Source organism: Neophocaena asiaeorientalis, unplaced genomic scaffold, assembly GCF_003031525.2.
Source record: "Neophocaena asiaeorientalis asiaeorientalis breed wild unplaced genomic scaffold, Neophocaena_asiaeorientalis_V1.1 scaffold57, whole genome shotgun sequence".
NCBI classification, from domain to species: Eukaryota; Metazoa; Chordata; class Mammalia; order Artiodactyla; family Phocoenidae; genus Neophocaena; species Neophocaena asiaeorientalis.
The window spans coordinates 49,456-66,952 of record NW_020172731.1 but is presented as its reverse complement, the minus strand read 5'-3'; the positions used below and the strand labels follow the sequence as shown (position 1 = coordinate 66,952).

Sequence of the window (17,497 nt, the reverse complement as noted above, 5' to 3'; positions counted from 1 at the left end):
GGATACCACAAACTCTGTTTAAGGTGAGTGACATAATGATCTCCTTTGTATTAATATTTCAAAATCATATATCATGTTTCTAACAGACTTACCCTTTCATGCATGAAAAAACATAAGAGCTTACAGCCATTTGTTTTTCTTTTAATATAAGATATAACGATTTTGCTTAATTCTCAAAAGAACCAAAATATTTATATTTCTTAAAGAAGTGTCCTTCCAGAGAGCTGCCTTGGTGAAATCAAGTTTTTCTATGAGCTAATCTACAGTTAAAAGTAAAACAAACATACCGTTTAGCCAAAGACTAGTCATGTGCCAGAACGCCCCAGCCTGCCCTAGCAGTGGTAAATATAATTTCTTGAGCTTCCAGGGCATGTGTGGAAGGAAAAAATAAGAAATAAGAGATTCAAGACATTTACAAGAAGATGGAAAGGAAGAACCTGCAGTTGGGGGCAAACTAGAGCATCCTCTGAACCTGTCGGGTAAGATGTGTTGAACTGCCTTAGGGACAAATCATTCATGTAAGTCAAGGACGTGGGAAGGTGACAGGTCAGAATAAAATGGATTTCATCCTGTGCTAGAATTCCCCAAATGCTCACAAAAGCCATCTTCAATGGTTCAATGGGATCACTAATTTTTAGAGTTCAAGAGGGGATGACAATTATGAGAAAACTGCAGACTGCTGCTCTTCTACTATGTTACTGCAGTGGAAGACTTTTCATAACTATCTTCCTCTATTCACTGAACATTCTTTTTGTTCCATGTTTATAAGAAAATTGTATGGTAATGGGTATAATGCCTGCATGAAATTTTGGATATCTCCAAAATGCCTAGAGATGTTGAAAATTAATAAATAAGGAAGCATTTGATATTAGATGCTGGGCTATGCTAGTAAAAAAATAAGAGAAATAATTCTCTTTATTTGAATTAAAATTATCATTTTAACATAAAACAATTTTTCCTTATAACAATAAAATGTTATAAAAAGAGAACCTACTAATTAGCTCTTTTATTAGCATTTCCTCAAATAAGAAGCTTTGGCATTACCATCTTCATTTTAGCATTTTCCAAATTGTCTCAGAATACTATAGCCAAAGAAGAGATCAGAATATTTTACATGAGTTCTCTTACAGTTTTTGATTATAATTGGAATAAAATCCACCTATATTTTTCAAGCTTTTGGACGTTAAAACAGATAGCATCTGCTGAGAATTGAGAACTGGTAATCTCTTGTAATTCAACTTCTACCTATTGTTTACATGCTGATTCCAAAAAATACTTTAAGAATTTGTTTTCTCTACAATTGAATTATTCTGGAAAATATCTATCTGTTCAAAATTTAATAAGAAAAACAAACAACAACAAAAACCCCCTCTTTTAAGTTTCCTTGCTGAAGCAGTTTCTATATGAGAAGATCCCAATTTGGGGGTGGGGGGATGGGGTGGTGGTCTGTCTAGTGATTAACAGGGAAACTTCACATTGTTTAGGAGCCTCAGCTCCCAAGGGCCCTGAAGACAGTTGAAAACCAATCTCAACTTGGGTCTGATGTATAGGGTATAGGACTCATACTATGTATTTGGTCTGATCACAGCCTAATTTCTGGACACTCTTGTCCCAAAGTCTATGGTTCTGTGCTGCTGAAGAAAACCAGAAAAGGTGAGTTACATACCAGTGAAATAAAATTGGCAGGCAAGTGCAGTGGTCTTTAAAGGAGCCTCTCTTTTTTATGATTGAAATAGCTTAGGGCTGTAGCAGCTTATCTATGAGTTGGATAAAAAAACTTGGATAAAAATCATGGGGAGCATCTTCAGTTTCTCTCTACCCTCCCCAGACAATGATAATGAATTCTATTTCTTTTTATTTCACTCAATGGATACTCAAATGTGTGTCAATTCCATTTTAAATTGAAGGGTATATTCAGCCATATGTCAGGGGATTTAGTTGCTTTTATTCTAGCAGTTTTCTCTGAGCTTGTAAGACAGTTTAAAAATGCTTACTGACTTACATACTAAGTGAAGTAAGTCAGAAAGAAAAAGACAAATACCCTATGATATCACTTATATGTGGAATCTAAAATATGATACAAATGAACTTATTTACAAAACAAAAACAAACTTACAGACATAGAAAACAAACTTATGGTTACCCAAGAGGAAAAAGGGCAGGTGAGGGATAAATTAGGAAATCAGGATTAGCAGATACAAACTACTATATATAACGTAGATAAACAACAAGGTCATACTGTATAGCCCAGGCAACTATACTCAATATCCTGTACTAAACCATAATGGAAAAGATTATAACTGAATCACTTTGCTGTATGCCAGAAACTAACACAACATTGTGGTTCAACTATACTTCAATTAAAAATTTAAAAAAATTTTAAATGCTTACTGATTTATTATGAAGAAATGCTCTAACTTCTGAGCATACTGGAGAAAAAAATTTTTTTGTGGGGAAACAATTCTTGTATCTGATCTCAAACTCTTGGCTTGAATGAAGATATATAAAATGAGGAGACTCATTTTTTTAACTGAAGTACCCTTTCATCCAAATAAAAAAACATAAAGTAAACACATTAAAATATAATTTTAACTCATCCTCTGAGACTTTTGAGGGAGCAATATTTCAGTAGGGCAATTTGGCAAAATCTATCAACATTTTAAAATTTATATCATTTGACTGAGCCATTCTACTGCTAGGAATATTTGTTGGTCCCATGGATATACTACAAAAGTATGCTAAAATATAAAGATGTTTATTGCATTATGTATGTATACTAAATGTCTACAGTTAGAATAATGGTTAAGTTCAGTATAATACATCGATACAGTATAAAACTATGCAGTCATTAAAAATAACGAAGTAGGGCTTCCCTGGTGGTGCAGTGGTTGAGAGTCCCCCTGCCGATGTAGGGGGCACGGGTTCATGCCCCGATCGGGAAGATCCCACATGCTGCGGAGCAGCTGGGCCCGTGAGCCATGGCCGCTGGGCCTGCGCGTCTGGAGCCTGTGCTCCGCAACAGGAGAGGCCACAACCGTGAGAGGCCTGCGTATCGCAAAAAAAAATAATAATAATAATAATGAAGTAGATAGGACTTCCCTGGTGGCACAGTGGTTAAGAATATGCCTGCCAGGGCTTCACTGGTGGCGCAGTGGTTGAGAATCTGCCTGCTAATGCAGGGGACATGGGTTCGAGCCCTGGTCTGGGAGGATCCCACATGCCGTGGAGCAACTAGGCCCGTGAGCCACAACTACTGAGCCTGCGTGTCTGGAGCCTATGCTCCGCAACAAGAGAGGCCGCGACAGTGAGAGGCCCATGCACCGCGATGAAGAGTGGCCCCCGCTTGCCACAACTAGAGAAAGCCCTTGCACAGAAACGAAGACCCAACACAGCAAAAATAAATTGATTAATTAATTAACTCCTACCCCCAACATCTAAAAAAAAAAAAGAATATGCCTGCCAATGCACGGTACACGGGTTCAATCCCTGGTCCAGGAAGATTCCCACATGCCATGGAGCAACTAAGCCCCTGCGCCACAACTACTGAGCCTGTGCTCTAGAGCCTGTGAGCCACCACTACTGAGCCCATGTGCCACAACTACTGAGCCCACACACAGCAACTACTGAAACCCGTGCACTCTAGGGCCCACATGCAGCAACTACTGAAGCCCCCATGCCTAGAGCCCGTGCTCCGCAACAAGAGAAGCCACCGCAATGAGAAGACCATGCACTGAAACAAAGAGTAGCCCCTGTTCGCCACAACTAGAGAAAGCCCAAGTGCAGCAACAAAGACCCAATGCAGCCAAATAAATAAAATTTTTTAAAAAAGAATGCTAGGGGGCTTCCCTGGTGGCGCAGTGGTTGAGAGTCCGCCTGCCGATGCAGGGACACGGGTTCGTGCCCCGGTCCGGGAAGATTCCACGTGCCGCGGAGCGCCTGGGCCCGTGAGCCATGGCCGCTGAGCCTGCGCGTCCGGAGCCTGTGCTACGCAACGGGAGAGGCCACAACAGTGAGAGGCCAGCGTACCGCAAAAAAAAAAAAAAAAGAATGCTAAGAGAAAAAAATTGAAGTAGATATACATCTATTAATATGGAAATGTCTTTAAAGTATACTGTGAAATGAAAAAAGTACAGAGTAATATACATCATACTTCTTTTTTGTGTATATATTTAAAGAACATGCATACATGTATATGTGTAAGGGAATGTGTGGAAGAATTTTCCCTCCATTTTCTACCTATAAAAAGAGAAAAGTGATTATGTGTAGGAAGAGGTTCTGGCTATAGGTAGAAGAGACCTCAGGTGTTACATTTTTCTTTCTGTTCTTTTTAAACTTTTCAAATGCAGACATATATTATATGTATTTTTTAAATGTCAGCAGAATTTTTCTGGTTGGTTATATAATAAATCATCTTAATTTTCTTCTTCATCCATTTCTATATATTTTAGAACACAATAAATATTATCAAATAAATAAGAGGCAGACTAACTTAATATATTATGGTGTTCTAAAAATAAATTTGAATCTCAAGAGATCTAGTTTTTTATTTCAATCAACTATTACAACAAACTAGAAATAAACCAGTTATGCTACAAACTATCACTCTTGCTGAAACAATGGGTGACAACTGAACAGACAAGTTCATTTCTAGTCTATGAAATATACTTAATTTGGCAGAAATTTTGAGAATAATATTACAGAAGTGGCTGTAATTATGGACTTAAATTACATTATTCAGATTTCATCAAAACCCGTTTCTAAACTGTTTCCTAGACTCAATTCTACAACATTTATTCATTGCGTGGTATGCTTGCTCTCATTCTTCTAAATGCTGAAATGAACAAAACAGACAAAAAAGATCAACTGTCATGGTGTTCATATTTTAGTGAAGAAGGAGAAAGGAAAGAGGAGATATTTATTTAAATTACATAGTACTTTATATATTAGGAAGGTATGAATAACAGAGAAAAATAAAGCAGTGAAGGAGGATAGGAAACACTGGTGGGAAATTGTAATTTCAAAAAAGATGGTCAGGGATCTGATTTTATGTGTAAGATGAAAAGTAACTAAAGCCGTATTTCTAAATCATGTTAAACATGGATAGTCTTATTTAACATCAAAACATATTTTCAATTTTCACAAGATTCTTGCTTTAATTTGAGGAGCCCATTATTTTGAAAAATTCATGACCGATAGCTACAATTAACTTTGAAACACTCAAGTGTTACTACTCTTTTGAAAAATTAATATTTATTGAGTGATGATTTTATACCAAGGATTGTTCTAAGCACTTTACATGAATTTTCTTCTTACTGAATCCTAACAAAAGTCTTATGAAGAAGGTAAAAGTATTCCCTATTTTATGGATAATAAAACTGAGACACAGAGAAATTAGGTGAATGGCATTCTATTAATATTTCTTTAAATGGAAGTTACTATACTAATTACAGCAGCATTTTCTGTACATATTTAACCATGTTGTGTGTTTTGTTAGAGATACAAAAATCAAAATGGCAATATTGGGAGGGCAGATAACAGTTTTGCAATTTCCATCCAATAACACACAGATCCTCAAGGCTCCACAGCACATGAGGAACCACTGGTCCAAGTTTTCTCTGGCATTCAGCCACATCTGAATAAACCCTCTCGTGTTCTGGGTAGTGGAGTTCCAAGCATCTAGATGCTCCAGGAACACTAGTTAGCGTTATTAGAAATTCAACGAAGGAATGCATCTCATCCAAGAATGAGGAGTCTTGGGCTGTTACTTGTCATGTAGTCTCAACCTTACTGTTCCTGCATAAGCCTCCGTCTCATCATCCACAAAATGAGGGAGTTTAATCTGAAGGTTTCAAAGATCCGTTCCAGCTCTAACTTCTATGACTCTAAAACTAGAGATAGTTGGACAGTGAACTCTCTTTAACAAGCTTCCAAGGTGCCAGAAAAGTAAATAGAGCTTCAAAAAGAAGGGTTCCAAAGTCCTTCCCCAGGCCCAGAAAAGTATGAAAAACTGAAAGGTAGTACTAGGTAGTATTTGAGGGCACTGTCCACACACAATAAGCAGTTTTTTTGAAAAGTATAAGATTACATAAAAATTTCCATTTAGGAATGAAATGAGATACAAATATATACTACATAGTTTGTCTTGTAGCCTATCACTGACAGTTCAGAGAAACTTACTAGTACTGGGGTTTGTAACTATGGGAATGTCCACCCTAAAAATCTTTAGAAATAACATTTATACTCATAAGCATGTGAATTTACAGGTGCTACTTTGCCTTAAGGAAGGCAAGATGTTTTCTAAGATCATATTTGAGGTTGTAACTGAGAATGACCTGTAAAGTTTTACCTCACAGATGTTTGGTATGTTTTATATCATTTCTTTTCAGGGTCTGGAGGCTCTCCAGGCATGGCCAGACACTCCGTCTTATATTTCATCCTGCTGAGTGCTCTGATTGACAAGGGCCAAGCCTGTTTCTGTGATCATTACCCATGGACTCAGTGGTCCAGCTGCTCAAAGACCTGCAATTCTGGAACCCAGACCAGACAGAGGTGGGTGTGGACTTTGTAGCTTTTCTTTGTGCCCTGTAAAACCTCAAGGACAGGGTTAGCAAAATCAAAAGTGCCACACTAAGTGATGGGGAAAAAAATATATCTAAAAGTATAACTTTTGCAGACTATAATCCACAATTTTTTTTAATTCTGAAAAGAATTCATGAATTTGGATGCAATTTGAGGTCTTTTCCACATGAGGTTGAAATGGAGTCTACTTTTGTTCTCCACGAAAATTGAGGTGTTTCAAAGAAATTTAATTAAGAATCTGTGCAATATTTTCAGTTGACTAACTTAGAATCACTACTCAGGCTTTTTTTCAATCAGCACATAACTCTGCTTGCCTACAGTTAGAGAGTTAATTATAGAGAATTTTCTACTCAGTCTAACAGGACATCAATTGATCAGCACTGCTAGCTATTAGCTTGATTGTTGTCATGGACCAGTAGGCAAGAAACTGTGTTTACTTGATAACATTTAATAATTCAGCCTTTTCATCAATTCAGACTACTCATCCCCCACAGTTTCTTTAAATCTGTTAGATATTTCTAGTCCATGAAGATGCACACATGACTTGGAGGAGAAAGGCATATATTTAATGTGTTTTAACTGTTATAGCACTTTTTTGAGATCTATTTTAGAAAACTATTTTTACATATGTAGCGTGAGTGTCATTAAATCACCAACTGACTGCCCCAATAAACCATCCACGAAGGATGTAAGAACAGATTTGTTTATAATACTTCTCGACTCAAGAGTCCCTCAGTAGCTCTCTACTGCCTACCAAATAAAGTACCACAATATATTCCATCCCTCTCAATTATGCACTTCTCAGGTCCGTCCCACAGGTCCCTCCACGGACGTGTCATACTCTCCACCTCTAATCTTTGCACGTGATCTTCCTTCTGAATGCCCTTCCCTTTCTTGCCTGGGAAATTCACATGAATTTTTCAAAATGTATCTCTCATGTCACTTTCTCCCTTACTCTTTGGGCCCACGGCACTCTGGCTCTATCACAATCATTGTATTTATCACCCTGTGTTGTCATCTTCTAAGCAATTTGCAGAAACTTTCTTCTTCCTTTTCTTTCCCTTTCAGTCCCTTCCAGGAATTCAGTCAGGGCCAGCTTCATGGACGTGTGACCTGTGCAGTCACACAGGACCGCACACTGAGAAGGGCTCTGTGCTTGGCTTAATGCTCTGCAGTCATTTTCTTGAAATTCTTAATAAGCTTTGAACGTGAGCCCCCCCGCCCCATTTTCATTTTGCACAGGGCCCAACAAATTATGGACCCAGTGCTGAGTTCCAGTAAGTGGTAAGAATTGCACATATGCCACACTGCCTGATTTTCCATGAAAACCTTCTTTCCTTGTATTCACTGTAATTGAGTCGATGATCTTTTTCTTATGGAGCTGGAGCCACAATGAATACACTCATTCTGAGCAGCTTTTTCCTCACTGTTACAGACAAATCGTTGTGAATCAGTACTATCTGGAAAACTTTTGCGACCAGCTTTGCACCAAGCAGGAGACCAGAGAATGTAACTGGCAAACTTGTCCTATCAATTGCCTTCTGGGAGATTATGGACCGTGGTCAGACTGTGACCCTTGTGTTGAAAAACAGGTAGGTGATATGTGGGTGTATTCAGGAAGTCGGAATCACAGTAAAATTCTCGAATTCCCTGACAGACTCAACAGTCATAGAAATGCTGAATTTCTTCAATATTTGAAAATGAACTGTCCCAGCTTCCATTGCAGGAAAATTCCATTTAGCAACATGTTGGGGGGGAAGGAGGATTCATTTTGCATGGTTTCTTGTCATGTGAACACCAAAAACAATGTTCTACCCCCCAGAATTGGTATTGCACTCGCCCAGCTCTGAATTCCACTGCCTGTGCCCTCTGAGAGCTCACAAAGCAAAAACAAGTGCTAAAAAATGGGGATTTCAGTCCAAGGTTTAAAATCAGACAGAAATGAGGGGCATTAATTAAAATGACTCCTTGCCTTTCCTCTAACATCCCTCTCCCCATGGGAAAGTCCCTCTATTTGTTTATTGTCCCCAGCTGCAATATTTACCCATCTCAAGCTCATTCCTGTAAGGACACTGGCCCATGTGAACCCCAGTCAGATCAGGGGCTAAGCATTCAGACATTAGGGAAGCAGAAAGAACTCATTATTGGAGCACCCACTCTCTGAGAGAAATTGTTCTACGCCCTTTACGTACATCACCTTATTCAAACTTCACATCACATTGTTTTTCTACCCATTTTATAGATGAGGAAGTGACAGCTCATTAGGGGTTAAGTAATTTGCCCAAGAATACACCACTAATGAATAGAAGACTACATTTCGAACTTGGATTTTTCTGACTTCAAAGTCAGTACTTTTTAATCCTGTCCTATTTCTTTCCGTCTCTGACTCTTTGTTTTACTACTGCCTGTTTAAAATCTTTTAAAGTGAGGAGAATGTGTCAGCCCTGGTTTCCATGGTGACTTCCTCATGCAAAAGAGCCCCCAAATCCTTTCACATTTATCACGTCACACTATCTTTGAGGAATAAAAGAGCTACTGTTATTACCTGGAAGATTTATTGCACTCAGGACACGCTCAGTAAATATGTGTGCATTTGATTTCTATTCAATTTAGAATCATATGATTTCAGAGTTAGAAATCTTAAGAAATCTTTTGTCCCAGTTCCTCATTTTACAGGTTGGAAAAGTGAGACCCAAAAAGTATTGACTTCCCTAAGGACACACAATAATAGAACTGGAAAAAGTCATTATTTAATTCAGCAAACGCCACTATAGGAAAAATCACTATTGTGATTGAGAAGCCCAGTTTTCTTAGATAGTTCTTGGCTTTGACCCAGCCTCAGTTACTCACCTTTCTCTCCTTTTCTTTCAGTTTAAAGTTAGGTCCATCTTGCGCCCCAGTCAGTTTGGAGGACAACCATGTACTGAGCCCCTCATGACCTTTCAACCATGCATCCCTTCTAAGCTCTGCAAAATTGAAGAGGTTGACTGCAAGAATAAGTTCCGCTGTGACAGTGGTAATGTACTTTTGGAAAATGTTCAGTCTTCATTAAAAATGACTAAATAAATTTATTCCAATTGACTCCCAGTGAAAGTCATGATAGAGAAGTCCCACCATATTTTAAGCCTGTGGGGACAGGGGTGTTATGCTACCAATTACACGCTATTCATGTGTAAAATTACAGCTTTCAAGCTATAATCATCTTGACCACTTACTTGATTCATTTGCTCATCAAGTACGACTCCCAGGTTCCTACCCTGTGATACAGCAGTAAGAAGAGAATGAGGAGAAGGAAACGGAGGAAGAGGCAGATACTTTTAAAAATTGGCTAGGGCTTCCCTGGTGGCGCAGTGGTTGAGAGTCCGCCTGCCGATGCAGGGGATATGGGTTCGTGTCCCGGTACGGGAGGATCCCACATGCCGCGGAGCGGCTGGGACTGTGAGCCATGGCCGCTGAGCCTGCGCGTCTGGAGCCTGTGCTCCGCGACGGGAGAGGCCACAACAGTGAGAGGCCCGCGTACCGCAAAAAAAAAAAAAAATCGGTTATTAAGAAGCACAAATCTAGAATCAGAATAAGCAATTGAAAAGGGGTGACAGTTTTAAAATTTTAATATCGTTTATTAAGATAAGAATATTAAAGCTAAGATAGTATGTCAAGGAGATGACTAGAGATGATGTGACAAATTTTCTGGTGTGGTCCATTGAATGACTCCAAAGGTAATTGTCAGAAGAGGAGGTTGAAAATGATTTAAATGGTGGCAATGTTCCCTTCAAGTCCAATTCTCATTCAGAAAATTGTAAGTTTTTTAATTTAAGTATCATTAGATTATAATCAAATTTTGAATATACCACTTAATCTGTGTATTCTCTTGCTAATTAATGGCTCTCCAAAGCTCAACACTTTGAACAGTCTAGACGAGATTTCTACGCAGTTTTTCAGGAAAGGTGCAGATAGCAAATATTCTAGGCTTTGCTGGCCACACGGTCTATGCAGCAGCTGTTCAGCTCTGGTGTCTTAGCATCAAAGCTGCCATAGCCAGTAGATAAACAATTGAGCATGGCTGTGTTCCAATAGAATTTTATTTACAAGAGCAAGTGGCAGGTCAGTTTTCATCCATGGGCCATCGTTCACTGATTTCTTATATAAATAGTCAATTTAAAGTTAAAATTAGAGTTCAGATGAATAAAATCCCATCATTTCTGTGTACTCTGAGATACACTGAAAAGTATTTAGAACTAAATAGCAGATTTCAAATTCCTATAGAAAATTGACCCCAGACCTGGGTCTAATGTTTCTCTCTTCTTACTCCTTGCTTGCTGCCTTCAGCTTTGCCAATCTTTTCTGAGTGTCAGGCAGGAATGCTTGTGTCAGGGTTTTCCCTCTGTACCTCATCCCCCAAACCTGAGATGTGAGGGTGGGACATGGGTAGGGAGAGAGACATTATGCCTACAAAAATAAGGTCGTGTCACATATTGACAAAAGAGGGAATATAAGAAAAATCTTGATGGCAATGGCTCAGGGGAATGCAGACCTTAACAGTAGAACCAGAATATTAAGATAAAAATTTAGAACTGAAGCACAACTCTTTGAACCTTGAAGGGTAGTTTTTAGAACAGATTACCAGGAAGAGCTCTTTTATTCAATAGATGATAAATCTATGAGATTTATTACAAAAGAGCTTTGTTTAGGCCAGAAATATCCACAAGTTTGAGAAGGCTTTAGACACATCCATGAGCTAACAATTCATAATGAGGGAGTTCAGGAAAGTTAGTGGTATAGGCACAGCTGACGTCTAGTTCATCAGCAATATGTCCATAACTAGTGATAGAAACTGAGCTGTTGAAATACATCTGTAATGGTTGGTAAGCAGCTGCTACCCTGAGGTCTCTTAGTGACCTCTGCCCTACTGTCCAGATCCCTTCACCAAGAATCTCTAGATCTTCCTAGGATCCAACCACTAACCAGCTAATCCCTGGCACAAATATGGTTGGAATCCATTCTGACTGAGTGGTGCCATGGCCTATTGGTTGTTAAATATTCCACTGAAGATGATATACCACTGTGCTCTCCTAGAAACATCCACTAATGCCACTCTGAAAGGGAATAAAATGTTGAATGGACCATTATTTGTCTGACTCAGAATGATGTTTGGCTCAGTTAACAACAACATCAAAAAATGTCTATCTTTCCTTTCCTCTCTCACGATTGCATCTTCAGAGTCCCCCAAGACGGAATATATTACTTTAATGTATACATGGATCTTTGAGAAGTACCCATGAGGATAATCCCCATGCACTATGCCAACTCCTCTCTCAAAGTTGTAACTTTAAGCATAAAGATGAGAATTTGCACCTAGTTATAAAAATAATATACCATTGTAGTAACACAAATCAGTTCAAGTAAATAGGAAAATCATGTACCATTCAAATGACTACATAGTTCCAGGTGTAAGTATATATATGCATGTGCTGGCTAAAGCATGCTGACTTCTACAAATCCTGTATTATCCGAATTTCCCTTCATTTTTCCCATTCCTTCTTTGGTATAGGATATATTTATGGCTTACAATCTCTCTCCCCTTGTGCTTCCTATTCCATTGTGTTTCCAAGTCCTGGAATCATTCTCAGCTGTGTCCCGTCACAGACCTATATCACTCCTGCCACCCATTCCTAAACATCACTGAAGAGAATTCCTCTTGCTTTCATCCCTACCCTTGTTAATAAATCCTCTCTAATATCCCTGGAAGTACCAAATGAATAGAATTCCTAACATACCTGGTACCCTGCTCACAAACCTACGTTAATGAGAACCGTACCTTACATGTGTACCCCTACCTCCACCTGATAAAATGGGAGATGTTTTAATGTAACTGTATCAAAAATTAGCTTTTGTTCATATTTGTGAGTGCTAGGTTCAAAACTTTTAAAAACTATCACATTTGTCCTTTCTTTTTCTTTAGGAAAAGCATCTCTATTGCATACTAAATTACCCATTCTGCTCTGCCCTAAGAAAAACAAACAGAAAAACTAGAGATGTGCTGTTTTAAAAACAGAGCGTCTTTCAGTTGATATCTTGGGAATGACAGGAATTCAATTCCCTCTGTATTTTCAGTCTTGTATGTTTATGATGTTCAGAACTATAATAATGGTCTCGATACAAGATTTTGAATAATCAAAGGAGGACTTAATTACTTTCATTACATTCTACCTTCTTACTGAATGTTATTCACCAAAAAACTAAGTACTTTCTGGGGAACTCCTTATTAGTACAAAAATTTAATTCAATAGAATACCCAATTTCCCCAAGCATTTCAGTTAGTCCAAATAGTCATGCATAGCTGTAGTGAGATGTTAATCACAATTTAAAATAGGTAACCAGATAATCCTGAGTAAAACATTTAATCATTGTCAGTGAGACCTGTACGTAATGGTACAGATGCCCGCATCCCTGACTATAGGCAAGAGGCTGAGGGGCAGGAGGCGGGCTATCTGTCATTGTACATAAACCATTTCAATTTCAGTAATATATAGGCACATACTGATTCCTAGGATCCTTATGAAATTCATCAAGTTTAAAAAGGAAGGGAATTGTCTGGGTACATGGAGTTGGTACTATTATCTAAATTCACTCAAACTGCTACCTAATACTGTAGTACCTAGGCATTTAATTTGTCCAAAAAAAAAATTAGATATAGTAAATTATATGCAGTGAAACAATTATTAACAGTAATCATAAACAGTGAATATCTACATTAAAATATGTAATAATTATGTATAGTAAAATACACTGATAGTAAGTGTGCGATTTGATTTTGACAAATATATACACCCATGTAAACAATCCCCAATCAAGGTACAGAAAATCTCCATAAACCCAAAAAGTTCCTGCTTTCCTCTTTCCAGTTAATCTCTCTCCTTGTTGTTGAATATCAGATAAAGGATTCAAACGGCATGACTCTTCTGTGTCGGGCTTATTTCACCCAACATAAAATTTCAGACATTCAGCCACGTTGTTATGTATACCAGTAGACGCGTGTGTGTGAAATTATAGTTTTTTTGAAAAAAACAGTGACCTTGAGTCTGTTTTCCTGAATCAAGAAAAATTCTGAGCCTATTGTTAATTTTCTCCTACAGAAGATGATTTCCGCAGCAAGCTCACTGTAATGGTAATGGGATTCTAGAATTATTTCCCTTATTTAAGACAATGAGCTCAACAGTGACTAAATAATTATATCCTGACTCTTGTAATCCTAAAAAATAAGGGAAAACATCAGTTTGTCATTCCATTTCCATATTTCCTAATTTTTTATCAAACATAATGAAAACTTGCCTCAACCTTCCCTTGAAATTTAAAGTACTCATGTTTCAAATCAGCAAATACTTTCTTAAATGATCATTTGTTGTCAATGTTGCTGTTTCTTGACTAGGTCGCTGCATTGCCAGCAAGTTGGAATGCAATGGAGAAAATGATTGTGGAGACAATTCAGATGAAAGGAATTGTGGGAGAAAAAAATCAGTATGCTCACGGCAGTATAATCCCATGCCTAGTGTACAGCTGATGGGCACTGGGTATGTATCATCTTTTTATCATTTGGGAAGTAGGACCATCTCAGAACTAATGAGTTGGAAGCAACAATGAAGCAATGAGACCCACCATTGTCTACATTCCTCATGAATGTCTTACTCCTCTCACCAGCCCTGTCCCGGACACTAGGCTACCACGCTCAAGCAGCTCACGCAGGCCATAATCCTCATTCCTAAGGAATAAAAGAATTTAGCATTTTCATATTTAGTTCGTAGCGGACAACGCTGTGAGTACTTCATAAACATATTTATTTTAATTCTTATATAGCCTTCTGACAGCTCTGGAGGGGATCGGGGGAAACTGGTGGGAGGCCAGCCAAGCTGGGAGGTACCACGGTGGATTCCCGGGACTATATCTTGAAAGGGTGAGGACCCACTCAGAAATGTGGAGTCTGCACATCTGTATGTTGGAAGACTACAAACTGATTTGAGGTTAGGTCCTAAAATTTCCTAATTAGAGCTGATTTCAATGAGAGTGCTTCAACAGCATCTTCTTATCGATGTGCAGAAATCGTTTCCTTCTTCTCCATTCCCTGGAAGAAAACCTCAGCCAAAAACGCCTACTGACAATGGAGAAAAAGGGTATCAAAAAGTACGCTTGTGAGTGTACTGAAAGTGAAAACGCTAAAGAAGCAAAACCATTCTTCAAGCATGAGAGGCAAGCCCTGAGCCAATAGTGGAGACAGAGCCAGAAGGAAAGGAGTCAGGCAAACACAGAAAAAATAGGGTGATCAAAAAACAATGATGTGAAAAAGTAGGGGAGTAAGAGGAGATGTGAACATGGCGAGGGCGTCCAAAACTTCCTCTTACATGGACTATGTGATGTATGGGTAGGTCAGTACAGTTTAAGGGCAGAAGGTCAGACCTGCATTACCATCTGGTTCTACTTGCCCAACTTACAAACCAGGAAAAGGAGCCTCAGAGAGATTAACTAACCTGTCCAAGTTTAACGGCTAGTAAATGGAGGAACAGGATTCAAACCCAAACTCCAAGACCTGGGTTATTTCTACCATTTCATTCTTATTTGGGACAATATCCACCTTAGAGATGAGAACGTAATGGAAGAAACCTCGGTGGGCCACGCCACCCTCCTCCTGATCTTTAAGTAGTGCTCAGAAATTCTAATGTTCCTCTTTCAGGTCACAAGGACATTGGAGGTTTGGCAAGGGATTCTAAATTCATTACACTGAGGCAGTGTCTGAGAAAACTTGAGGAAATACAAGAAAAATTGAAAACAAGAGCTAAGCCTTAGTTGGAAGCATAAGAAAACCCAGTAATCTCTTGTACTCTCCTTTTCTCATGGTAAAGAATTCTTCTTTCAATTTTTGCCCAGAAAGCAAATAGTTTTCTACAAACTTTTATTGCTTTGTAGTGGGGTTTTTTTTGTCTTTACTTGTATGGCCAGACTTGCATAAAATGAAACCTTGAGGCACCAAAGACAAACAACAGAAATTGCAAATACAACCTCATTTGATTAGAATAAAAACTAGAAGCTATTGAAACAAACTCAAGGACAGCAGTACAATGGAACAGCCATTAGTCTGGAAATAAGGGGAGCCGTGTTCTAGACCTACTTCTGTATTAATTCACTAGATCATGACCAAGTAATTGAACATCTCTGGGCTGTAGTTTCCTCATCTGTATGTTGGATGACTACAAACCGATTTGAGGTTCTGTCCTAAGAACTCCTAATTAGAGTTGATTTCATCGAGAAGGTTTCAACAGCATCTTATCAGGGTACAGAAATGGTTTCTTTTTTTCCTTTCTTTGGAAGAAAAACTCAGCCAGAAACTCCCACTGATTATCACATTTTCTAATGTTCTGATTGATTAGGAATGACATTACAAACTCACCTCTTGTTCAGTTGGTCGAGACTCTCGAGTTACAGCTGGGGAGGACCACATGCTCTGTGTACTTTGGCAGAAGGACCGTGTGGGCCCGTGCCAACCAGAGCTGTTGTCCCAAGAGTTCTCAGAAATGAGCAAAACCTACTGGCTCAGGGACAGCCAGTCCTCTCCTCGCCTCCCCAGAGATTGAGAGTTTTGAGAGCTGCTTACTGGAATCTCTCTAACCTGCTGGCCTTAGAATCTCTGCCTCCCTCCAACACATTTCTACCCAAAAGAAGAAGTTTCCGGGGTAGCTATCCCTCTTTTTAAATGGCATCTCTCCAAGAAGGAATTTAATAAGACATACCAACATTGCTACTTTGTCAACATCAGTCACAAGGTCTGAAATCTGAAGCAAGAATCAGGCGATAGTAGTATGCTGTTTGTTTTTTCTCAGGCTCATCCAAAGTACAAACGCGTATACATACACACACACACACACACACACACACACACACACACACACACACACACACACACACGTATAATACATGAATACACATGCATATTTATGTATCTGTATATATGAAAATTTTAATTAAATTCAAAAAGTTACAAAATATAACATTAAAGCCAAATTAGATAAAGCACTTTAGAAACCTAAAATATTAAAAGCCACAATGTATTTGAAACACCAAAATATTTAAAGTCAACTTAAATGCCACAGAGGGGAGGAGAAAGAATAGAGCTCAAAATTGCTGCATAGTTGGCTTCACTCCTAAAAGTTTCCTCAGACGCACCCTGACAGAGTCACCTCCACAAAAATCCTACCTTCAGGCTCTCTGCCAGCAGCTGCTAGCTTCATAGATTCCTCATGACCTGGGAACCATTCTTCTCAAGCCCTTTCTTGTTTGTGACAAATTTATAGTACATGGTATAAGGCAGTTAAAGGTAAACAATTCTTTTTTCCTCATTGATCCTTCTTAACTCAGAAAATGAAAGAGTCTTAAATACGTGTTTGTCATGCAAATTTAAGTACTTTGGAAAGTTCTTTCCAGACCAGCTCCTCTTGTTTCCTCTCTCAAATACCTATTGATACAAATTCAGTAAGGGTGAGAATTTGACTAAGAGATACAACTTACAGAACCCAGAGGAATCACTCTTTTTTTAAAAAACAGCTTTACTGAGATCTGATTCACATATGGGTCCTCCTGCTGTGTACCTCATTTATTCTCACACTACTGCCACACTCACAACACTTCTGATGCCAGATGTGGGGTATGTTTCCCCCAACCAAGCAATTCTCTGTGTCACCAGCCAGGAGCCCTACAGTTTAACTGAATTTTGACCCAATCTACTTGGAGATAGTGTCAGATCCCATAGGTTAAGGGCTCAGTCCTGGAAAACTGCCCCTGCCCCCTGCAATGTCAGATGCCAATTGCAACTTCAGGTTCTCACCTGTGCCTCTGACACATAGAAGATTTCCAAGAACTCATCCTTGGGTTTGAT

General features: G+C 38.7%; 1 protein-coding gene across 1 annotated transcript in view; it reads left to right on the top strand.

The window, feature by feature from the left end:
* The first annotated feature begins 358 nt into the window (after nucleotides 1–358).
* C6 (complement C6) overlaps nucleotides 359–17,497 on the top strand; it is a 66,213-nt gene continuing 49,074 nt past the window's right edge. The window contains exons 1-5 of the mRNA XM_024740354.1: nucleotides 359–479; nucleotides 6,387–6,549; nucleotides 8,015–8,171; nucleotides 9,451–9,595; nucleotides 14,006–14,147. Coding sequence (XP_024596122.1) covers nucleotides 6,407–6,549; nucleotides 8,015–8,171; nucleotides 9,451–9,595; nucleotides 14,006–14,147 — 587 coding nt within the window. The 5' untranslated portion in view covers nucleotides 359–479; nucleotides 6,387–6,406. The remainder of the gene's footprint in view (nucleotides 480–6,386; nucleotides 6,550–8,014; nucleotides 8,172–9,450; nucleotides 9,596–14,005; nucleotides 14,148–17,497) is intronic.